This window comes from Pristiophorus japonicus, chromosome 8, assembly GCF_044704955.1.
Source record: "Pristiophorus japonicus isolate sPriJap1 chromosome 8, sPriJap1.hap1, whole genome shotgun sequence".
In the NCBI taxonomy this organism is placed as follows: domain Eukaryota; kingdom Metazoa; phylum Chordata; class Chondrichthyes; family Pristiophoridae; genus Pristiophorus; species Pristiophorus japonicus.
In genome coordinates, this window is record NC_091984.1 from 79,080,746 (window position 1) to 79,106,345 (window position 25,600).

Consider the following 25,600-nt stretch of genomic DNA (forward strand, 5'->3'; position numbering starts at 1 on the left):
CAGACTGACCTGAAGTTGCTGGGTTTAACCTTACAGCCTTTTTTGAACAATGGTGTAACATTTGAAATTCTCCAGTTCTCTGGCACCACACCCATATCTAAGGAGGATTGGAAGATTATGGCCAGTACATAAGAACATAAGAATTAGGAACAGGAGTAGGCCATCTAGCCCCTCGAGTCTGCTCCGCCACTCAACAAGATCATGGCTGATCTGGCCGTGGACTCAGCTCCACTTACCCGCCCGTTCCCCATAATCCTTAATTCCCTTATTGGTTAAAAATCTATCTATCTGTGATTTGAATACATTCAATGAACCAGCCTCAACTGCTTTCTTGGGCAGAGAATTCCACAGATTCACAACCCTCTGGGAGAAGAAATTCCTTCTCAACTTGGTTTTAAATTGGCTCCCCCGTATTTTGGGGCTGTGCCCCCTAGTTCTAGACTCCCCGACCAGTGGAAACAACCTCTCTGCCTCTATCTTATCTATCCCTTTCATTATTTTAAATGTTTCTATAAGATCACCCCTCATCCTTCTGAACTCCAACGAGTAAAGACCCAGTCTACTCAATCTATCATCATAAGGTAACCCCCTCATCTCCGGAATCAGCCTAGTGAATCGTCTCTGTACCCCCTCCAAAGCTAGTATATCCTTCCTTAAGTAAGGCGACCAAAGCTGCACGTAGTACTCTAGGTGCGGCCTCACCAATACCCTGTACAGTTGCAGCAGGACCTCCCTGCTTCATCCCTCTCACAATGAAGGCCAACATTCCATTCGCCTTCCTGATTATCTGCTGTACCTGCAAACGAACTTTTTGGGATTCATGCACAATGACCCCCAGGTCCCTCTGCACCGCAGCATGTTGTAATTTCTCCCCATTCAAATAATATTCCCTTTTACTGGTTTTTTCCCCCAAGGTGGATGACCTCACATTTTCCGACATTGTATTCCATGTGCCAAACCTTAGCCCATTCGCTTAACCTATCTAAATCTCTTTGCAGCCTCTCTGTGTCCTCTACACAACCCGCTTTCCCACTAATCTTTGTGTCATCTGCAAATTTTGTTACACTACACTCTGTCCCCTCTTCCAGGTCATCTATGTATATTGTAAACAGTTGTGGTCCCAGCACCGATCCCTGTGGCACACCACTAACCACCGATTTCCAACCCGAAAAGGACCCATTTATCCCGACTCTCTGTTTTCTGTTAGCCAGCCAATTCTCGATCCATGCTAATACATTTCCTCTGACTCTGCGTACCTTTATCTTCTGCAGTAACCTTTTGTGTGGCACTTTATCGAATGCCTTTTGGAAATCTAAATACACCACATCCATCGGTACACCTCTATCCACCATGCTCGTTACATTCTCAAACAATTCCAGTAAATTAGTTAAACATGATTTCCCCTTCATTAATCCATGTTGCGTCTGCTTGATTGCACTATTCCGATCTAGATGTCCCGCTATTTCTTCCTTAATGATAGCTTCAAGCATTTTCCCCACTACAGATGTTAAACTAACTGGCCTATAGTTACCTGCCTTTTGTCTGCCCCCTTTTTTAAACAGAGGTGTTACATTAGCTGCTTTCAAATCCGATGGTACCTTCCCAGAGTCCAGAGATATTTGGAAGATTATAACAAATGCATCTGCTATAACTTCCGCCATCTCTTTTAATACCCTGGGATGCATTTCATCAGGACCAGGGGACTTGTCTACCTTGAGATCCATTAGCCTGTCCAGCACTACCCCCCCCTAGTAATAGTGATTGTCTCAAGGTCCTCCCTTCCCACATTCCCGTGACCAGCAATTTTTGGCATGGTTTTTGTGTATTCCACTGTGAAGACCGAAGCAAAATACCTCCACAATTCCCTCCTTAACCTCCCTCAGCATCCTAGGATGCATCCCATCTGATTCTGGTGACTTATCAACCTTAATATAGCCAGCCTTTCTAGTGTCTCCTCTATCAATTTTTATTTCATCCAGTATCTCCACTACCTCCTCTTTCATTGTGTCTTTGGCGGCATCTTCTTCCTTGGTGAAGGCAGATGCAAAGTACTCGTTTAGTACCTCAGCCATACCCTCTGCCTCCATGCATAGGTCTCCTTTTTCATCTCTAATCATAGAAACATAGAAACATAGAAAATAGGTGCAGGAGTAGGCCATTCGGCCCTTCTAGCCTGCACCGCCATTCAATGAGTTCATGGCTGAACATTCAACTTCAGTACCCCATTCCTGCTTTCTCGCCATACCCCTTGATCCCCCTAGCAGTAAGGACCTCATCTAACTCCTTTTTGAATATATTTAGTGAATTGGCCTCAACAACTTTCTGTGGTAGAGAATTCCACAGGTTCACCACTCTCTGGGTGAAGAAGTTCCTCCGCATCTCGGTCCTAAATGGCTTACCCCTTATCCTTAGACTGTGACCCCTGGTTCTGGACTTCCCCAACATTGGGAACATTCTTCCTGCATCTAACCTGTCTAACCACGTCAGAATTTTATATGTTTCTATGAGGTCCCCTCTCATTCTTCTGAACTCCAGTGAATACAAGCCCAGTTGATCCAGTCTTTCTTGATAGGTCAGTCCCGCCATCCCGGGAATCAGTCTGGTGAACCTTCGCTGCACTCCCTCAATAGCAAGAATGTCCTTCCTCAGGTTAGGAGACCAAAACTGTACACAATACTCCAGGTGTGGCCTCACCAATGCCCTGTACAACTGTAGCAACACCTCCCTGCCCCTGTACTCAAATCCCCTTGCTATGAAGGCCAACATGCCATTTGCTTTCTTAACCGCCTGCTGCACCTGCATGCCAACCTTCAATGACTGATGTACCATGACACCCAGGTCTCTTTGCACCTCCCCTTTTCCTAATCTGTCACCATTCAGATAATAGTCTGTCTCTCTGTTTTTACCACCAAAGTGGATAACCTCACATTTATCCACATTATACTTCATCTGCCATGCATTTGCCCACTCACCTAACCTATCCAAGTCGCTCTGCAGCCTCACAGCATCCTCCTCGCAGCTCACACTGCCACCCAACTTAGTGTCATCCGCAAATTTGGAGATACTACATTTAATCCCCTCATCTAAATCATTAATGTACAGTGTAAACAGCTGGGGCCCCAGCACAGAACCTTGCGGTACCCCACTAGTCACTGCCTGCCATTCTGAAAAGTACCTATTTACTCCTACTCTTTGCTTCCTGTCTGACAACCAGTTCTCAATCCATGTCAGTACACTACCCCCAATCCCATGTGCTCTAACTTTGCACATCAATCTCTTGTGTGGGACCTTGTCGAACGCCTTCTGAAAGTCCAAATATACCACATCAACTGGTTCTCCCTTATCCACTCTACTGGAAACATCCTCAAAAAATTCCAGAAGATTTGTCAAGCATGATTTCCCTTTCACAAATCCATGCTGACTTGGACCTATCATGTCACCTCTTTCCAAATGCACTGCTATGACATCCTTAATAATTGATTCCATCATTTTACCCACTACCGATGTCAGGCTGACCGGTCTATAATTCCCTGTTTTCTCTCTCCCTCCTTTTTTAAAAAGTGGGGTTACATTGGCTACCCTCCACTCCATAGGAACTGATCCAGAGTCAATGGAATGTTGGAAAATGACTGTCAACGCATCCACTATTTCCAAGGCCACCTCCTTAAGTACTCTGGGATGCAGTCCATCAGGCCCTGGGGATTTATCGGCCTTCAATCCCATCAATTTCCCCAACACAATTTCCCGGCTAATAAGGATTTCCCTCAGTTCCTCCTCCTTACTAGACCCCCCGACCCCTTTTATAACCGGAAGGTTGTTCGTGTCCTCCTTCGTGAATACCGAACCAAAGTACTTGTTCAATTGGTCCGCCATTTCTTTGTTCCCCGTTATGACTTCCCCTGATTCTGACTGCAGGGGACCTACATTTGTCTTTACTAACCTTTTTCTCTTTACATATCTATAGAAACTTTTGCAATCCGTCTTAATGTTCCCTGCAAGCTTCTTCTCATACTCCATTTTCCCTGCCCTAATCAAACCCTTTGTCCTCCTCTGCTGAGTTCTAAATTTCTCCCAGTCCCCAGGTTCGCTGCTATTTCTGGCCAATTTGTATGCCACTTCCTTGGCTTTAATACTATCCCTGATTTCCCTTGATAGCCACGGTTGAGCCACCTTCCCTTTTTTATTTCTATGCCAGACAGGAATGTACAATTGTTGTAGTTCATCCATGCGGTCTCTAAATGTCTGCCATTGCCCATCCACAGTCAACCCCTTAAGTATCATTCGCCAATCCATCTCAGCCAATTCACGCCTCATACCTTCAAAGTTAGCCTTCTTTAAGTTCTGGACCATGGTCTCTGAATTAACTGTTTCATTCTCCATTCTAATGCAGAATTCCACCATATTATGGTCACTCTTCCCCAAGGGGCCTCGCACAACGAGATTGCTAATTAATCCTTTCTCATTACATAACACCCAGTCTAAGGTGGCCTCCCCCCTAGTTGGTTCCTCGACATATTGGTCTAAAAAACCATCCCTTATGCACTCCAGAAAATCCTCCTCCACCGTATTGCTTCCAGTTTGGTTAGCCCAATCTATGTGCATATTAAAGTCACCCATTATAACTGCTGCACCTTTATTGCACGCACCCCTAATTTCCTGTTTGATGCCCTCCCCAACATCACTACTACTGTTTGGAGGTCTGTACACAACTCCCACTAACGTTTTTTGCCCTTTAGTGTTCTGCAGCTCTACCCATATAGATTCCACATCATCCAAGCTAATGTCCTTCCTAACTATTGCCTTAATCTCCTCCTTAACCAGCAATGCTACCCCACCTCCTTTTCCTTTTATTAAATCAGCTCCACCCCTCCACTTACTACCCTTTTGTTATTTATATGCCTATAGAAAACCTTTGAAATCCCTTTTATGTTAGCTGCCAGTCTATTCTGATGCTCTCTCTTTGCCCCTCTTATTTTCTTTTTCACTTCCCCTCTGAACTTTCTACATTCAGCCTGATTCTCACTTGTATTCTCAACTTGACATCCATCATACGTGCACTTTCTCTGCTTCATTTTATGCTCTATCTCTTTCATTATCCAGGGAGCTCTGACTTTAGTTGCCCTATCTTTCCCCCACATGGGAATGTACCTCGACTTTACCCGAACCATCTCCTCTTTAAAGGCAGCCCATTGTTCAATTAAAACTGTTGTGTATCTGTAAAGCATGCACTTGGGAGCACTGTATATAAGCCGGCCCCTAAGGCCTGTTCCTCACTCTGGAGTGTTTTAATAAAGACTGAGGTCACTGTTACTTTAACCTCCCTGTGTGCAGTCTCATCTGTGTTAGGAACACAACAACTGGCGACGAGTATATGAATCCAACGCAAAGATGCAGCAAATTGTGGGCATCCTGGAGAGGTTCTCGGAGGGTGAGGACCGGGAAGTCTATGTCGAATGGCTAGACCAGTACTTTGTAGCCAATGAGCTGGACGGAGAAGGAGGCGTTGCAAAAATGAGAGCGGTCCTCCTCACAGTCTATGGGGCATCGACCTACAGCCTCATGAAGAATCTTCTGGCTCCGATGAAACCCACAGATAAGTTGTATGAGGAGCTGTGTACACTGGTTCGGGAGCATCTTAACCTGAGGGAGAGCGTGCTGATGGCAAGGTATCGATTCTACACGTGCCAGCGATCTGAAGGTCAGGAAGTGGCAAGCTACGTCGCCGAGCTAAGGTGACTTGCAGGACAATGTGAGTTTGATGGCTACCTGGAGCAAATTCTCAGAGACTTTTTTGTACTGGGCATTGGCCACGAGACTATCCTATGAAAACTTTTGATTGTAGAGACACCGACCCTCAGTAAAGCCATTGCGATAGCACAGGCGTTTATGTCCACCAGTGATAACAACAAACAAATCTCTCAGCACACAAATTAACTGGAACTGTGTTTGCGAGCAGAAATGTACAGGGTAGAAACCACGAGTCTGCAACTGCCAGCAGGTCTCAGGTGACCCAGATGACTCAGAGTCCGCAATAAAGGATGAATGCAAGGCAGTTCACACCTTGTTGGCATTGTGGAGGCTTCCATTCAGCCTATTCAAGCCGCTTCAAAGGGTATGTTTGCATGAGCTGTGGAATAATGGGGCACCTCTAACGAGCTTGCAGATGAGATGCAAGCTCTGCAAAACCTGCTAACCACCACATGGCAGAGGAAGATCAGTCCATGGTGGATGAAAGCAATTTTGAGCCTCAGAGAGAGGAGGCAGATGCTGATGTACACGGGGTGCACGCATTTTCGACGAAATGTCCACCTATAATGCTAAATGTAAAATTGAATGGCTTACCCGTAGCCATGGAACTGGACACTGGCGCTAGCCAATCCATCATGAGTAAAAAGATGTTTGAGAGACTGTGTTGCAACAAAGCACTCAGACCAGCCCTGAGCCCCATCCGCACGAAACTCAGAACGTACACCAAACAGCTTATCACTGTCCTGGGCAACGCCATGGTCAAGGTCACCAACGAGGGCACGGTGCACGAACTGCCACTTTGGATTGTCCCGGGTGATGGCCCCACACTGCTAGGAAGGAACTGGCTGGGTAAAATCCGCTGGAACTGGGATGACATCCGAGCGCTATCACATATCGATGAGGCCTCATATACCCAGGTTCTTAACAAATTTCCTTCCCTTTTTGAGCCAGGCATTGGAAACTTTTCCGGGGCGAAGGTGCAGATCCACTTGGTCCCAGAGGCATGACCGATTCACCACATGGCATGAGCGGTACTTCACATGATGAGGGAGAGAGTGGAAATCGAGCTGGACAGGCTGCAACGCGAGGACATCATCTCCCCAGCGAGTGGGCCAGCCCGATTGTTCCAGTACTCAAAAGTGATGGCAGGGTCAGGATTTGCGGTGATTATAAAATAACTATTAATCGTTTCTCGCAACAGGACCAATACCCACTACCTAAGGCAGACGACATATTTGCGACGCTGACAGGAGGCAAAATGTTCACCAAGCTTGACCTGACTTCGGCCTACAACACACACCCAAAGGATCAACGACACCATCCCGGACCAGGAAATTGAACCCATCGCGCCCAACAGCCCAGCAAGGCCAAGCTCACCCAGCAGCCCTGCAGGGCCAACAACAATCCAGCCCAGCGAGGGCACAGCCAGCACACCAGAACAGACATTTGCACCGAGGCGGTCCACCAGGGAAAGAAAGGCTCCCGACCGCCTCACCTTGTAAATAGTTTTCACTTTGACTTTGGGGAGGAGTAATGTTGTGTATCTGTAAAGCATGCACTCCCATATTCCGCCACCAGGGAGTGCTTCACCTGAAGTCCCAAGGGATCCCAGCATTGGGAGCACTGTATATAAGCTGGCCGCTAAGGCCTGTTCCTCACTCTGGAGTGTCTTAATAAGGACACAGGTCACTGTTACTTTAACCTCTGTGTGCAGTTTCATCTGTGTTAGGAACACAATAAAAACAAGCAAGATTTTGATGTGGCCGTAAAATCTAAACCTATTACAGCAGGACTTTCGTCTAGAACTTTCCACTGTCCAGCTCTAGTGTACCTTGGATGAACTTTTAAAACTGGCCATATTATTAGTAGAAATGTTTTGGCCGAGCTGAATGTTGTGCAACAGATGTGGAAACTAAGCAACAAGTTTCTAGCAACTGGATAACTATTAAATGTAAACTGCATTGTGCCAAAGTGAAACCACAATCAAACCAGGACAAATCTAATTGTATGCATTAGTACTGCAGTTTTAATTGCCCCCAAACTAGTGATTGCTCAGCAAGGGCAAAGAATTTTATGCATTTGGGAACCAAAATCCTGATGCTGTCAATTATCTAATCGTAGATTCAACAGAAACATTCAATGAAACATGGTGCCTCAGGTATATATCTACAAAAATATAGAAAGTCAAAACAGCACAATGTGGAGCAGGTTACTGAAACAGATCAAACTGTATGCAGTTCTGGAGATTATGGGGTACATATTGCCCCCCACCCTCCCACCCCGTTTTTTACTGCGTTTCAGGTCGACTCTTTTGGGAAATTCCGCTCTTCGGTTTTTTTTTTGTTTTCATCCGGAAGTCAGTGTAAATGAGAGCGGTGACTACACCTGAGAGGCGGAAGTTGGGAGCGGTGTATATTCACTGCTGTGATGACGTCATCACAGCGCCGCGTCACCACGGCTCTTACCTTCACGTAAAGGGGAGAGCCTCCGTGCTTTTTAAACTTCAGTCCACTGGGCCACCAGGGAGGGTTTCGGCCCGGTCAAGAGAGGGTGCCAGGCACTTGTTGGCATCTCGGCCGAACCCGGGGGCATAATTGTCGGGCCGACATGGTAGTCGGCCGACAAAATAAAACATGGCGCAGCGGCAGTGAGTCCTCCCCTTTAAGGGAAGCCACACCGCCGCTACAGAAGGTCACAGTCTCATTGGATCATCGGGGAAAAGCTTATAAAGTTGATAGATAATAAAGTTGATGAAGCTATTAAAAGATGTATCTACTGTCTAATGACAACTGTTGAATACAAGATAGCATCACTCACCATGTCAGATCTGTCTGATTATCCATGATGGAAAGTTAGTGATGATTTTTCTGAAGCCCTTCCTTTAGGTGACTACATTTCACTAGTAATTGATTTTTCCAATTTCCAGATCCATAGTAGCTAGTATCTGGACATATTTTTGCAGTGCACTGAATGCTAGAGGCGTTAATGTTGGACAGCAGATCGTCATCCAGAATTCAGAATTCCAGCAGTTTCCCGAAAACTGTGGATGTCACCACAATCATATTTTGGAGAATCACACCACAATGGCTAACTGCTATCTCCAAAGTCGAAAGGTTCACAAGAACAATAAAGGAATGCATGCAGACGTCTCAGTTGGTCAGTTTATTTTCAGATTCTCAACCTTGTGTTCAATTTCATCCATGGTTTCACTCCTCCCCATCTCTGTAACCTCCTGCAGCCCTGCAACCCTCAGAGGTGTCTGCACTCGTCCAGTTCTGGCCTCTTACGAATCCCTAATTTGAATTGCTCCATTATTGGTGGCCATGCCTTAAGCTGCCGAGGTCCTAAGCTCTGAATTCCCTCCCTAAACCTCTCCCCCTCTCTCATCCTTTAAGAACATAAAAACATAAGGACATAAGAATTAGCAACAGGAATAGACCATCTAGCCCCTCGAGCCTGCTCCGCCATTCAAAAAGATCATGGCTGATCTGGCAGTGGACTCAGCTCCACTCCCCCGCCCGCTCCCCATAACCCTTAATTCCCTTATTGGTTAAAAATCTATCTATCTGTTATTTGAATATATTCAATGAGCTAGCCTCAACTGCTTCTTTGGGCAGAGAATTCCATAGATTCACAACCCTTTGGGAGAAGAAATTTGTTCTCAACTCGGTTTTAAATTGGCTCCCCCGTATTTTGAGGCTGTGACCCCTAGTTCTAGTCTCCCCGACCAGTGGAAACAACCTCTCTGCCTCTATCTTGTCTATCCCTTTCATTATTTTAAATGTTTCTATAAGATCACCCCTCATCCTTCTGAACTCCAATGAGTAAAGACCCAGTTTACTCAATCTATCATCATAAGGTAACGCCCTCATCTCCGGAATCAGCCTAGTGAATTGTCTCTGCACCCCCTCCAAGGCTAGTATATCCTTCCTTAAGTAAGGTGACCAAAACTACATGCAGTACTCCAGGTGCGGCCTCACCAATACCCTATACAGTTGCAGCAGGACCTCCCTGTTTTTGTACTCCATCTCTCTCGCAATGAAGGCCAACATTCCATTCGCCTTCCTGATTACCTGCTGTACCTGCAAACTAACTTTTTGGGATTCATGCACAAAGACCCCCAGGTCCCTCTGCACCGCAGTATGTTGTAATTTCTCCCTATTCAAATAATATTCCCTTTTACTGTTTTTTTTCCCCAAGGTGGATGACCTCACATTTTCCAACATTGTATTCCATGTGCCAAACCTTAGCCCATTCGCTTAACCTATCTAAATCTCTTTGCAGCCTCTCTGTGTCCTCCACACAACCCGCTTTCCCACTAATCTTTGTGTCATCTGCAAATTTTGTTACACTACACTCTGTCCCCTCTTCCAGGTCATCTATGTATATTGTAAACAGTTGTGGTCCCAGCACCGATCCCTGTGGCACACCACTAACCACCGATTTCCAACCCGAAAAGGACCCATTTATCCCGACTCACTGCTTTCTGTTAGCCAGCCAATTCTCGATCCATGCTAATACATTTCCTCTGACTCCGACTACCTTTATCTTCGCAGTAACCTTTTGTGTGGCACCTTATCGAATGCCTTTTTGTAAATCTAAATACACCACATCCATTGATACACCTCCATCCACCATGCGCGTTATATCCTCAAAAAATTCCAGTAAATTAGTTAAACATGATTTCCCCTTCATGAATCCATGTTGCGTCTGCTTGATTGCACTATTCCGATCTAGATGTCCCGCTATTTCTTCCTTAATGATAGCTTCAAGCATTTTCCCCACTACAGATGTTAAACTAACCGGCCTATAGTTACCTGCCTTTTGTCTGCCCCCTTTTTTAAACAGAGGCGTTACATTAGCTGCTTTCCAATCTGATGGTCTCTCCCCAGAGTCCAGAGAATTTTGGTAGATTATAACGAATGCATCTGTTATAACTTCCGCCATCTCTTTTAATACCCTGGGATGCATTTCATCAGCACCAGGTGACTTGTCTACCTTGAGTCCCATTAGCCTGTCCAGCACTACCCCCCTAGTGATAGTGATTGTCTCAAGGTCCTCCCTTCCCACATTCCCGTGACCAGCAATTTTTGGCATGGTTTTTGTGTATTCCACTGTGAAGACCGAAGCAAAATTATTGTTTAAGGTCTCAGCCATTTCCACATTTCCCATTATTAAATCCTCCTTCTCATCTTCTAAGGGACCAACATTTACTTTAGTCACTCTCTTCCGTTGTATATATCGATAAAAGCTTTTACTATCTGTTTTTATGTTTTGCGCAAGTTTACTTTCGTAATCTATCTTTCCTTTCTTTATTGCTTTCTTAGTCATTCTTTGCTGTCGTTTAAAATTTTCCCAATCTTCTAGTTTCCCACTAACCTTGGCCACCTTATACACATTGGTTTTTAATTTGATACTCTCCTTTATTTCCTTGGTTATCCACGGCTGGTTATCCCTTCTCTTACCACCCTTCTTTTTCACTGGAATATATTTTTGTTGAGCACTATGAAAGAGCTCCTTAAAAGTCCTCCACTGTTCCTCAATTGTGCCACCGTTTAGTCTGTGTTCCCAGTCTACTTTAGCTAACTCTGCCCTCATCCCACTGTAGTCCCCTTTGTTTAAGCATAGTACGCTCGTTTGACACACTACTTCCTCACCCTCAATCTGTATTATAAATTCAACCATACTGTGATCACTCATTCCAAGAGGATCTTTTACTAGGAGATCGTTTATTATTCCTGTCTCATTACACAGGACCAGGTCTAAGATAGCCTGCTCCCTTGTAGGTTCTGTAACATACTGTTCTAAGAAACAATCCCGTATGCATTCTATGAATTCCTCCTCCAGGCTACCCCGTGCGATTTGATTTGACCAATCGATATGTAGGTTAAAATCCCCCATGATTCCTGCCGTTCCTTTTTCACATGCCTCTATTATTCCCTTGATTATTGTCCGCCCCACCGTGAAGTTATTATTTGGGGGCCTATAAACTACACCCACCAGTGACTTTTTCCCCTTACTATCTCTAATCTCCACCCACAATGATTCAACATTTTGTTCATTAGAGCCAATATCATCTCTCACAACTGCCCTGATATCATTCTTTATTAACTGAGCTGCCCCACCTCCTTTCCCTTCTTGTCTATCCTTCCGAATTGTCAGATACCCCTGTATGTTTAATTCCCAGTCTTGGCCACCCTGCAACCACGTTTCTGTAATGGCCACCAAATCATACCCATTTGTAATGATTTGTGCCGTCAACTCATTTACTTTATTTCGAATGCTGCGTGCGTTTAGGTAGAGTGTTTTAATACTAGTTTTTAAACCATGATTTTTAGTTTTGACCCCTCCTGCAGCCCCTTTATATTCATATATATTGTCCCTTCCTATCACCTTGTGGTTTACACTTACCCCAGTGCTACTCTGCTCTGTTGCCTCCTGCCTTTTGCATTCTTTCTTGGGGTCCTGTTCATCTGCGCTCTCACCCACTCTAACTAGCTCAGAGCCCTCTCCTGGGTTCCGAATACTCCTCGCATTGAGGCACCGAGCTTTCAGGCTTGCCTTTTTATTACACTTTGACCCTTTAGAATTTTGCTGTACATTGGCCCTTATTGTTCTTTGCCTTGGGTTTCTCTGCCCTCCACTTTTACTCATCTCCGTTCTGTCTTTTGCTTCTGTCTCCATTTTGTTTCCCTCTGTCTCCCTGCATTGGTTCCCATCCCCCTGCCATATTAGTTTAACTCCTCCCCAAGAGCATTAGCAAACACTCCCCCGAGGACATTGGTTCCGGTCCTACAGGTGCAGACCGTCCGTTTTGTACAGGTCCCACCTCCCCCAGAACCGGTTCCAATGCCCCAGCAATTTTAATCCCTCCCTACTGCACCACTGCTCAAGCCACGTATTCATCTGCGCTATCCTGCGATTCCTACTCTGACTAGCACGTGGCACTAGTAGCAATCCCGAGATTACTACTTTTGAGGTCCTACTTTTTAAATTTAGCTCCTAGCTCCTTAAATTCGTCTCGTAGGACCTCATTTTACCTATGTCGTTGGTACCAATGTGCACCACGCCAACTGGCTGTTCTCGCTCCCTTTTCAGAATGTCCTGCACCCGCTCCGAGACATCCTTGACCCTTGCACCAGGGAGGCAACATACCATCCTGGAGTCTCGGCTGCGGCCACAGAAATGCCCATCAATTCCCCTTACAATTGAATCCCCTATCACTATCGCTCTCCCGCTCTTTTTCCTGCCCTCCTGTGCAACAGAGCCAGCCACGGTGCCATGAACTTGGCTGCTGCTGCCCTCCGCTGATGAGTCATCCCCCTCAACAGTACTCAAAGCGGTGTATCTGTTTTGCAGGGGGATGACCGCAGGGGACTACTGCACTACATTCCTTGCACTGCTCTTCCTGCTGGTCTTCCATTCCCTAGCTGACTGTGGACCCTTCACCTGCGGTAAGACCAACTCGCTACACGTGCTACTCACGTCATTCTCAGCATCGTGGATGCTCCAGAGTGAATCCACCCTCAGCTCCAAATCCGCAACGCGGTCCGTCAGGAGCTGGAGGCAGATACGCTTCCTGCACACGTCGTCGTTAGGGACACCGGATGTGTCCCTGAGTTCCCACATGGTACAGGAGGAGCATATCATGTGACCGAGCTCTCCTGTCATGACTTAACCTTTAGATTAACTTAACCTGTTAACATTGTTATTGCCAATTTAACAGGTTTTAAGTTGCTCCTTAAAACCTACCTCTTTGACCAAGCTTGTGGTCACTGTCCTATTGGGTCTTTATGTAACTCAGTGTCAAAACCTTGTTTGATAATGCTCCTACGAAGCACCTTGGGACTTTTTACTGCATCAGAAGTGCTTTATAAATGCAAGTTGTTTATCTTAGCAGCAAAACTTTGGGCATGCCTGTGTAAGTATCGTACTGCACCTCCTTTAACCTCAGGTGAAGCACAGGAGACTACTTTGTTCCATTGTATATTGACTGCCTCACATAATCACATCCAAATAAAATGACAAGCTTGTGAAGATGGTTTACAATGTCAAGGCAAAAATGAAGGCATATGCTGATTGAAGATTCGTGTCCAACCTTGTGAAATCGAACCTGATGGTCATGAGTGTGGTAAACAAATACCCATATACAAACCATCCATTTGCATCATGATTTGTAGACATGGTGCCACTGTAAATTTTTAAGAGGTTCCTATCAAATGACCAGAAAGTAATAGCGTTGCCAGAATCTGAGTAGCATGCAGACTGAATACAATGCTAATTATGGTGTTCTGACCCAAATGAAGTCACGATTCAGGATCAAGTACCAGCTGCTCATGGTACAGGAGATTGCCTTCATACCAAATTTAGAATCACAGAATCATTTTTAGTTAATTTAATAAAATATATATAAATGCTGTCAGTCTACTTTAAGGGAAGGGCGAGCTGGAATATGCTCATCCAGCAGGAGAATTAGGAGTTTTCATTGTTAACCAGCAATGCTGCTGGTATCGAGTAACCTGCAAGAATCAAGGGTTGTTCTTGTAAATAAATAATCAGTGTTTATAAGGCACACAGGAGAATCATCTTTAACCATTATAAAGTAGAAATACTGTACTAATTTGTTATGTTCTTGTGTTGCAATCCTATTATATGATGTAATTTGCTTTCTGTGCCATTGATGCAAAGAAAATATTTTAAAGGACATTATTCTGCCTTCTTGCAGCTGTGGAGATACACTGCTTTTTATCCTGTATAATTTTGCACCAGCAAGGCTCTGTTCTGGATTATCATGATCTTTGCGAAAACGTTAATGAAAGACTGTGTTATGATTTGAAAAATGTCACAATGATATAATCACGTACTGATAACAACTGTTTCAGGACCATACACATTTCAAAAATACAGAATTTGGTTTAGGACATCAAGGGTTTTTTTGTATTTTGCTTTTATTTCAGTCGCCAAGAGCAACTGAAAAATAATGGTGACATTGAAGTGAGCAATCGGTTCCAATTAAAATCACAACAACCCGATTGCGGCCTTAACACCGCCAACACTTGCACCGAGAAAGAGGATCAAGATTATATATCAAAAACGCCAGCGCTAATCCAAATAAATCTGACAAGGTTTATCCTTTAGTCCTTTGTACTATTTTATTTATTGTTTAATATACAGTATAGGCTTATCTCAAAAGTAGAAGCTGGGAAAACATACATATTGCCAATCTGGAAACATCGAATGCCTACAAGGGATCTGATTTCCAACTCACATGGAAATGAAAATGTTCTTTGGACTGACACAGAATATATTTTCTTTGGAGTTAGCTAAAGTGTAATTCTTGTGCCCATGGTGGGATTCAGTCCAATCCACAGAGCAACAGCATGTAAGAAGCTAACATTGCTGTGGGGGGGGGGGGGGAAGAAGATGCTAACATTGGAGTGTTTCTTGCATTACAGCAGTAAAAAAGCTGGTTTTAAAATTGCAGATATTGGAATTTAGTATTTTTAAATGACTTAAAAAGGTATGTTCGCCCTTCAAACTCTTGACTTTCTCAAGAGTCAAAGCACAGAAGATTTTTTTAGACCTCTGTGTATAAAAATTGGACATTTACAGATATTTTAATTTATTATTTTTCTCCGCTTGCCTCCACTTTGTTGTCCCATGCTACACACATTCCAGGGCTGAGAGGGAATGAGGCAACTTGATCCTCGGGCTGGCAATGGTGCTCTGAGATCAGCTAGCAGGGATTAATTCTTCCACCAATTTTCCCCATTTGGGAGGGGAGGGGTGAGTGCTCAGTGCTTCGGCCTCAACTGCATGCAGCACCGTGCCTGGTAATTAGGGATCTGATCCAATATCTGGTACAGGCTATTGCAGTGCCACCGTGGAACTTACTGTTCCAAAGATTCCAATTCAATCCCACCCCGGGACCAACCTTCTGTGGCATAAACACAAAAAGGCTGACCAAATATGACATGGTATACTCTACATTGAGCTGAATGTCACTGAAGTTAAATTTTCACATAGCCCAGGATCTGAGCATTCTTCCTCGGTAGAGAGTGCTAACAATAAATTCACTCTAGCACACTTTTAATTTGATTCATTTGTATCTGGTTAGTTAATGTGAATATAATTGTTGCTTCATGCATATTAATATGCTACATCCCTAATATGTAGCAGTGAGTATGCAATGCACGCAAAACATTAACTTTATTTCAACTATATTATGTAAGAATGGACTTTGAGATGTCTGCATTGCCAAAATAAACTTTTGATTTGCAACAGATGCATACAATAACATAACTATTTGTATAGTCCATACACTTTTGAGGTATTTCGCTTTTGCTGAAATATATTCTCAGCATCAAACCACAAATAAAGAAAAGTTTCAAATGCCTATTGGGCAGTGCAATGAGTTGTCACGCAATATTTTCATATCTGTTTGAAATTATATTATGCATTCTCCATTAAATATTTTTATAATATTGAGAACATATACATATTTAAAAAGTGGGGAAAATTGGGAACCATTAGAAGATAACATTTGCTGCTTGGTAATTAGATAATTCTGCACTGCACATGATGTAAAGAATACAACACTGTCCCAGACTGCTTGTGACACATAGGGCCCAAGTTTCAGGCCGCGCCTAAAACGGCACAGCCCGGACCTGGACGCCCGTTTTTTGCGCCACAAAGTGCGCCTAAAAAAAACTTACCTATTCTCCGGCTCCCTGCAGGTCCTCTGGAGCTGGGCGTGGCGCAGCACGAGCTGTAGGGGGCGGAGCCAGGTCCCTGCGCTGAAAACAGTGCTGGGACCTCTGCACATGCGCGCTACAGTGGGCGCGCATGTGCAGTAGCTCCAGGCGCCCAAAACTGTGGGAGGGGCCCGAAGCACGTAGCCCCTAGCCCTGGCCGAATGGACTCACTGGGGCTGCGTGAATAAGGCTCCTCCCACCCGACTCGACCTCTGCTTCCCCCCGCCGGTGACCCGACCCGACCTCCGCGCCCCCCCCACCCCACTGTGACTCTCTCTCTCCCCCCACCCCCCCGTGACTCTCCCACCCCCCACCCCCGTGACTCTCCCATCCCCCCGACCTCCGCGATTCCCCCCCCCGGAACTCCGCGACTCTTTCCCCCCCCCTCCGGACCCCCGCGACTCTCCCACCCCCCTGGACCTCCGCGGCTCTTCCCCCCCCCCGGACCTCCGCGACCCCCCCCCCCCCCGAGACCCAACGCCACCTACCTGTAAATCCAGCCCGAACTCTTGTGCCCGGCTGTTCAACCTCCTTCTCTCCCTTCCTTCCCTCCCTCCCTCCCCTCTCCCCCCCTCCATCCCCCCCTCCCTTCTCCCCCTCTCTCCCCCCTCCTCTTCCCCCCTTTCTCCTCCTCTCCCCCCCACCCCTCCTCCTCCCTCCCCACCCCCCCCTCCTCCCTCCCCACTCCCCCTCCTCCCTCCCCACTCCCCCTCCTCCCTCCCCACCACCCTCCCCACCCCCCCTCTGCCCCCTTCTCCTCCTCTCCCCCCCTCCTCCTACCCCCCACTCTCCCCCCCCCACTCTCCACCTCCACCCCTCCACCTCCCCCCCTCCCCACCTCCACCCCCACCCCCCTTCTCCCGCACCCCCCGCATCCCTTCTCCCCCTACACCTCCTCCCCCCGCACCTACCTTCACCCCCTCCCCCTGCACCCCACTTCACCCCCTCCCCCTGCACCCCCTCCCCCTTCTCCCCCTTCCACCCACCTTCTCTACCTCCCCTCGCTGTCAGAAACACAGACACTGACAGACAGAGAGTGAGAGACACACACAGACAAACAGAGAGATAGAGACACTGACAGAGACACACTGGGGGGGCCGTCCCAGCATGCTGTTGGAGGACTCCCGGTGCTGCAGTCGGTAAGTAGAAAATGTTTTATTTATTGAGCTTTTTTTTAAAAAGTTGGAATGGTCTTTACTTCCTTCCACCCTCTCTAAATTATCACACTGTCAGTTCAAGTGTGAGGTAGGCTTACCAGTGGACAACAATAGAAAATCTGACAATAATAGTAATGGCAATGTAAAAACCACAGGGCCGAAATTGCATCTTTGAGCAGGGCTTTTAATGCTGCCGGCCGGCGATAACAGAACGCTAATGAGTTAGCCCGCAGTCGCGGCAGCCACATCATCCCACGTGGAATTTCCCCCGGGCTCCACCGGCAAAAAGTGGTTTGCGCCGCGCCCCACGATTAGCGCACCGGCAGGGTGCACACACAACGATGACATAATTGCTGTCAGCAACAACCGCTTATCGCCTGCGCCAACCCCTTTGCGCTCCTCGGGCGAAATTGCCCCATGGAAGACGAGGATGGCATGGGGCGATGCCACCGACAGCTGCTCGATGCAAGAAAGCAGAGGTGGCTGTGGTGCCCTGCCGTCCTTAAAGGGGAAGTGGTAGTGCGGCTGCCGCCATCTATTTTCAGTTGGCCCGACAATGGCGGCTGCAGAGTTCGCAGCGGCCCTCCCCTTTCAAAGAAGGGGAGGGACGTTGTGAGGCGTCAGCACGGCGCTGAGCTGCATGCCCTGCGAGCTCCGCGCCAGCAGCGGTGGAACGCTCTGTTATCGCAGGCAACATTTCTTTAATCATAGAACCCAAATCCGCAACAGGGCTGGTGCTTCCCGCACCGGTGCAAAAAAAAAATCACTTTTCGCTAAATGACCGCCCCAAATCCAGCTCGGGACAATTTCGGCCCCCACATTTTTACATCTACAAATCACCAACACCCTGGCACAGTCAACAATGCTCGCAACACGAAGTCCACACAATTTCATAAAAAACATAATTTATTGTCACTCTAAAAAGGTCATCAGGAGCAATAACTTCTGGTCATACAACAATAATGGCTGGTTACTTGTCTTATTTTTCTATCAAACAGACCTGATACAGAGGGTAATACAGCATCTGACAATTCAGTATTTTCAACAGACAGACATCGAAAAAAAAGCTGATAGAAAGTTCATCATCAAGACTATTATCTCCATTTAGATACAGTAATTCTTTTTATACATTATACTTATTTTTGGCTGACACTGTAAAATTTTCCACATGCCTAAACAGTAATAAATTGTAAACTTCTCTACCTAACATTAGACTGTAAGTAACATACAGTCTGCTTCAGGCTCTGGTAATATTAAATGTCGATGCATTTAAACTATGTACAGTGATTATTTAATAAAAACACAGTGCAACAGGTATGATACAAAATCACATAAGGAATGAAAGGGTGCATCCATTAGGTGATTACTGGACCATTAACTGATTACAACTTGCTATCTCATTCAAAGTATTATGACCAATTCATTGTAAAAAAAACAGTCTTAGCTTCCTTCAATACAGAAATTTCCACGTAATTATCTTAATCCTTCATTGATGTAGGTCAGCATAATTCTGCGATAGAAAGACTGCTATGGTGAAGCAGAATTGTTACTTGGCAGGAGAATGATAAGAGGAACTTCTTTAAAAAGAGCTTAGGAACAGTATTAAAGGATTCCAGGGTTAGTATAAACAAGATGATTGAATTCTGCATGGAGCATAATAATTCCTTAATTGTTAGAAGCTTGAAAACGTCGTGCTGAGGATACAGCTGCTTCAGGGTGTTTACTGTAATGTAGAGGGTACATTTAGGTAAGTTTTCTGGAGTTTTATTTGATTTATCGTTTGGAACAGCAAGAAACTTTGCAGAACCTTACTTTCATACCAAACATTTATTTTCCCCTCAACAATTCCATGAGCTTCTCTCCCTCATTCTTTCTCAGGTCTCAAAAATGTGGAACTGTTTACTTCCCTTGATCTTCCTTTCATCCTACACTAAACCAGTCCTTAAAACTTGATGTTTATCTCATCTTCCTTCTTACTCTTCTCAGTGTTAATGGGCTTTGACCTCCTCAAAAGCTCAGATTAATGGGTTGGGCTAAGTTCATGAAAGCGAAGTTGTCATGCTTAGATGGGATTTTGAATAAATACATATTAGGATGATGCTATTAAATTAAATTCCTCTCCCCAAGGGATTAAATCACAACATACAGCTGCCAGGAATGCAAATTTGAATTCAGGGAAAGTGTCTGTCCAGAATGGTGCTTTCTGTATATCACATCAATGATGAGACAATGAAATGTTAGCTGCCAGGAGTCCATCAATTGACCAACCTTTGGGCATGAAGAGCTGGGGAGGGTTAGAGGTCAAGCATTGGCCTTCTATCCAGTCAAGAAAGGAGACAGCCTGCAGAGATCTAGGGAGTCAACTTTTGCTGGGGTTGTCCCGCTGTTAGCCGAAACTTTGCTGAGTAATACAGCCAGATTCTGACACTGGGGACTGAACCCCAAGAGAACAAAGTTCCTAGATAATAACGGGCAATCCTTCTATCTTACCCATTCATATACTAAAAGCACATGCAGGAGAATCTCACCTGCTTTCTCAATCCCCTGACTGGGTAGAGTGCAGATGAACCTTTGGAAAGGGGAGAAAGGAATCATGACAGATAAGAGATGACAATGCAAATGTGTTTAATTAGGTACTAATTATTGCTGCAGGTGAAACAAATACACTCTTAAATTATTCCATTACATTGTTTCAGAAATAGCCTAGACTGAGAACAATCACATAGTAGTGATTAAAACAATTAAGAAAATGTTTTTCACAAAATGAATAGTAATTCACAACTGGTTTGAGTCACTGTGCATCTTCAGCATCACCATCAGTTCTGCTTTCCACATTCTAATGTATATATCTGTATAACATTTCTAACTGTGAGGTAGTCATACACATTGGCATGGCATGAAATACTCCCGTTGAGTACGTATTCTCGCGACTATACTTTGGTCTCCAACTCATCTATTTCAATGGTGCAGTGATCTTTTTTGGCGCTGAGGCCCAACTCCATTTGTACATTATGGGATCCATCTGCGGCAAAGACGTGGTTATCTGCCTTGTCAGCATCATTTGTGCATCCATTTCTCTGATAGGCCATGATTTGATTAATGCTTATAGGCTTTGATTCACAAATCAGTGGAACCTAAATAAGAAAAAATATAGTGAGCAGATTAGATAGATTGCTAACTGTATGAACAATTTGATAAATTGTAGATCACCCAGCAATGATTAAACTTTTGACTAGAGATGTCCAATCCCTCTACACCTCCATCCCCCACCAGGACAGCCTGAGGGCTCTCCATTTCTTCCTTGAACAGAGGCCCAACCAGTCCCCATCCACCAGCATTCCCCTCCGCATGGCTAAACTTGATCTCACATTGGACAACTTTTCCTTTGATGCCACTCACTTCCTCTAAATAAAAGGTGTTGCTATGGGAACCCGTATGGGTCCTAGTAGCGATGTCTTCCTTTTTATGGGTTTTTTGGAACATTCTTTGTTCCAGTCCTACTCAGGTCCCCTCCCTCGCCTCTTTTTCTGATGATGTATCAATGCCATTTCTTGTTCTCGTCCCGAACTGGAAAATTTCAATTTTGCTTCCCATTTCCACCCTTCCCTCACCTTCACATGGCCCATCTCTGACTCTTCCCTTGTTTAACTCCTCTGTCTCAATTTCTGTGGATAGGCTAGCGACTATTGTCCACTATAAGCCCACTGATTCCCACAGCTACTGATACGTCCTTACTACACAGTATAAATGCACACGAGGCCCATGCTTGAGAGAAGGTCAGTCTGTGACTTGTCCTTTATTCCTTAGCACTCAAGTGATGAAGGTGGGTGGAGCTTCCCCTTTTATACCTGAAGGTCCAGGTTAGGAGTGTCTCCCACCTAGTGGTCAGTGTTCTCACGGTGTACAACTTAGGTCAGTTTATACATGGGTTACAATGCTGGTTGAATACATGACATCCCCTCCCCCCCAAAGTCTTATTAGGATCACAGGTTGAGTCTCTCTGGTGGTTTACGCTCCCTTGTAGAACGCCTGAGTTGGGGCTCCGGTTGTTGGGCGCTGGCCTGAGTGTCTGCTGTTTGCAGTGCCTCAGGCCTGTCCGGACTGCCCACAGTGACTGGGCTCTCCTCCCTTTGGTTCCGGTGTTCGGTCACCTGTGGTGGAGTGAACTCTATATCGTGTTCTTCCTCTGCTTCTTCTATGGGGTTGCTGAACCTCCTTTTTATTTGATCCACATGTTTGCGGCAGATTTGTCCATTGGTAAGTTTAACTACCAGAATCCTATTTCCCTCTTTGGCAACCACAGTGCCTGCGAGCCATTTGGGCCCTGCAGCGTAGTTGAGGACAAAAACAGGATCATTTACATCAATACATCGCGCCCTCGCATTCCTGTCATGGTAGTGATATTGTGACTGGCGCCTGCTCTCGAAAATTTCTTTCATGGTGGGGTGTATAAGGGATAATCGGGTTTTGAGCGTCCTTTTCATTAGTAGCTCTGTGGGTGGAACCCCTGTGAGCGAGTGTGGTCGGGATCTATAGGCCAACAGGAGGCGTGATAAGCGGGTTTGTAAGGAACCCCCTTGGAATCTGAGCATCCCCTGTTTGATTATCTGCACTGCTCGTTCTGCCTGGCCGTTTGAGGCCGGCTTGAACGGTGCCGTTCTGACATGGTTAATTCCATTGCCTGCCATGAAGTCCTGGAATTCAGTGCTTGTGAAGCACGGGCCATTGTCGCTGACCAAGATGTCCGGTAGACCATGGGCGGCGAACATTGCCCGTAGACTTTCTACCGTGGCAGAGGATGTGCTTGAATTTAAAATGTCACACTCAATCTATTTGGAGTAGGCGTCTACTACAACCAAAAACATTTTCCCCATGAAAGGACCTGCGTAGTCCACATGGATGCGTGACCAAGGCTTGGCGGGCCATGGCCAGGGGCTAAGGGGGGCTTCCCTGGGCGCATGGTCCAGCTAGGCACACATGTTGCACCTGCGAACACAAAGTTCCAGATCTGCATCTATCCCTGGCCACCAAATGTGTGACCTGGCAATTGCCTTCATCATGACAATGCTCGGGTGCCCATTGTGGAGTTCTCTGATGAACACCTCTCTGCCCATCTGGGGCATGACTATGCGGTTTCCCCACAGTAGGCAATCAGCCTAAATCGAGAGTTCATCCTTGCGCCTGTGAAATGGTTTAAATTTCTCAGGGCATGCCCTGTACATGGCTGCCCAGTCCCCATTCAGGACACATTTCTTGACTAGAGACAATAGCGGGTCTCTATTTGTCCAGACTTTAATCTAACGGGCTGTCACGGGTGAGCCTTCGCTTCTGAAAGCTTCAACAGCCATGACCATCTCAGCAGCATGCTCGGTAGCCCCCTCAGTGGTGGCTAGTGGGAGCCTGCTGAGTGCATCGGCGCAGTTTTCGGTGCCCGGTCTGTGCCGGATTGTGTAGTCATAGGCAGCTAACGTGAGTGCCCACCTCTGTATGCGGGCCGATGCGTTTGCATTTATGGCCTTGTTGTCGGCCAAAAGGGACGTTAGGGGTTTGTGATCTGTCTCCAGCTCAAATTTCCTGCCAAACAGGTACTGGTGCATTTTCTTTACCGCATATACACATGCGAGCGCCTCCTTTTCTATCATCCCGTAGCCCCTTTCTGCCTGGGACAGACTCCTGGAGGCATAAGCTACCGGCTGTAACTGACCCTTGGCATTGACATGCTGCAACACACACCCGACACCATAGGACGACGCATCGCACGTTAACACAAGTTTCTTACATGGGTCATATAGCGTTAACAGATTGTTGGAACATAACAAATTGCGTGCTCTATTAAAAGCCCTTTCCTGGCTGTCCCCCCAGACCCGTTCTCGACCTTTGCGTAGGAGCACGTGTAGCGGCTCTAGCAGCGTGCTCAATTTGGGAAGAAAGTTACCAAAATAGTTCAGGAGCCCCAGGAACGAACGCAGCTCCGTCGTGTTACGGGGTCTGGGTGCTTTCTGGATCGCTTCCGTCTTGGATGCAGTAGGGCTGATCCCGTCTGCTGCTACCCTCATCCCCAGGAATTCTACCTCTGGAGCTAGGAAGACGCACTTCGCCTTTTTCAGTCGCAGACCTACCCGGTCCAGTCTGCGTAGCACCTCCTCCAGGTTGTGGAGGTGTTCTTCAGTATCGTAACCCGTAATAAGGATGTCGTCCTGAAAAACCACCGTCCCTGGAATCGACTTGAGGAGGCTTTCCATATTTCGTTGGAAGATCGCGGCGGCCGAGCGAATCCCGAACGGACATCTGTTGTACTCAAACAACCCCTTGTGTGTCGTGATGGTGGTCAGCTTCTTTGACTCACTCGCCAGCTCCTGGGTCATGTAAGCTGAGGTCAGGTCCAATTTTGAAAAAAGTTTGCCACCGGATAGCGTCGCAAAGAGGTTCTCCGCTCTCGGTAGCAGGTACTGGTCTTGGAGTGACACCCGATTGATGGTGGCCTTGTAATCGCCACATATCCTGACTGACCCATCCGCCTTGAGCACCGGCACAATCGGGCTCGCCCAGACTGAATTCGACTGGCGAGATGATGCCTTCCCTCAACAGGCGGTCCAATTCGCCTTCTATCTTTTCCCGCATCACGTACGGCACCGCTCTGGCCTTGTGGTGTACTGGTCTGGCGTCCGGGTTTATGTGAATCACTACCTTGGCCCCCATGAAAGTGCCAATGCCGGGTTGAAATAATGAGTCAAATTTGTCCAGGACCTGTGAGCATGATACTCGCTCCACAGAGGAAATTGCATTGACATCGCCCCATTTCCAGTTCATGACAGCAAGCCAACTCCTCCCCAGTAGTGCGGGACCGTCCCCTGGGACAATCCAGAGTGGCAACCTGTTCTCCGAATCTTTGTGGGTCACGACTACCGTGGCGCTGCCTAGCACCAGAATGATCTGCTTTGTGTAAGTCCGTAGCTGTGCGTCAATCGGCGATAATTTTGGCCTCCTGGCCTTGGATGCCCACAACTTTTCGAACTGTTTGATACCCATCAGAGACTGGCTGGCACCCGTGTCTAACTCCATTGATACTGGGATGCCATTGAGGAGCACTTTCATCATTATCGGTGGCGTTCTGCTGTATGAACTGTATACGTGCTCCACATGAACTCGCTGAACTTCAGCTTCCAGCGATTTCCCCCAGTGTCCATTTCTGCAATTTCTGCAGGTATTTTGCTCATCTCTGCAAACTCCGGCTGAATGTATGCCTCTACGCCTCCAGCATGAGTTGCGGTTTGAAACAAAAGGTCCCTTGCCAGTCGATCGTCCCTGACTGTTGATGGCCCCATTACTGGCCGCATTGTCCCTTGCAATGGCATGAATCGCTGTTCAGCTTGCCATTGTCTCTGTCGAACTCCCCCTCTGGGTTCGACTACATGTTGGGGCATGCCTGACTGCCCTTGTCTGCCTGGAGAACTGTGTGCTGCTTTAACAATGTTGAATCTCTGTCCCAACCATTCCTTAACACAGTACCTCTCGTCTGTTCTGCTAGTGGCCATGCTCGCGTGGTTTAAATCCCAGTTTCTTGTCGCCATTGATACGTCCTTACTACACAGTATAAATGCACACGAGGCCCATGCTTGAGAGAAGGTCAGTCTGTGAACTATCCTTTAATCCTTAGCACTCAAGTGATGAAGGTGGGTGGAGCTTCCCCTTTTATACCTGAAGGTCCAGGTTAGGAGTGTCTCCCACCTAGTGGTCAGTGTTCTCACGGTGTACAATTTAGGTCAGTTTATACATGGGTTACAATGCTGGTTGAATACATGACAGCTACCTTCACTACACTTCCTCCCACCCCACTTCCTGGAAGGATTCTATTGCCTTCTCCATTGTATATGTTCTGATGATGCCATCATCCATATCAGTGCTTCCAATATGTCTTCCTTTTTCCTCAACTGAGGATTC

At 46.3% G+C, this 25,600-nt stretch overlaps 1 protein-coding gene across 1 annotated transcript in view; it reads right to left on the minus strand.

Annotated features, from left to right (window-relative positions):
- Positions 1-20,589: 20,589 nt before the first annotated feature.
- The window catches only part of slc1a7a (solute carrier family 1 member 7a), a 197,982-nt gene continuing 192,971 nt past the window's right edge, over positions 20,590-25,600 (minus strand). Inside the window, exon 11 of the mRNA XM_070886126.1 lies at positions 20,590-20,793. Within this exon, the coding sequence (XP_070742227.1) occupies positions 20,590-20,793 (204 nt within the window). The remainder of the gene's footprint in view (positions 20,794-25,600) is intronic.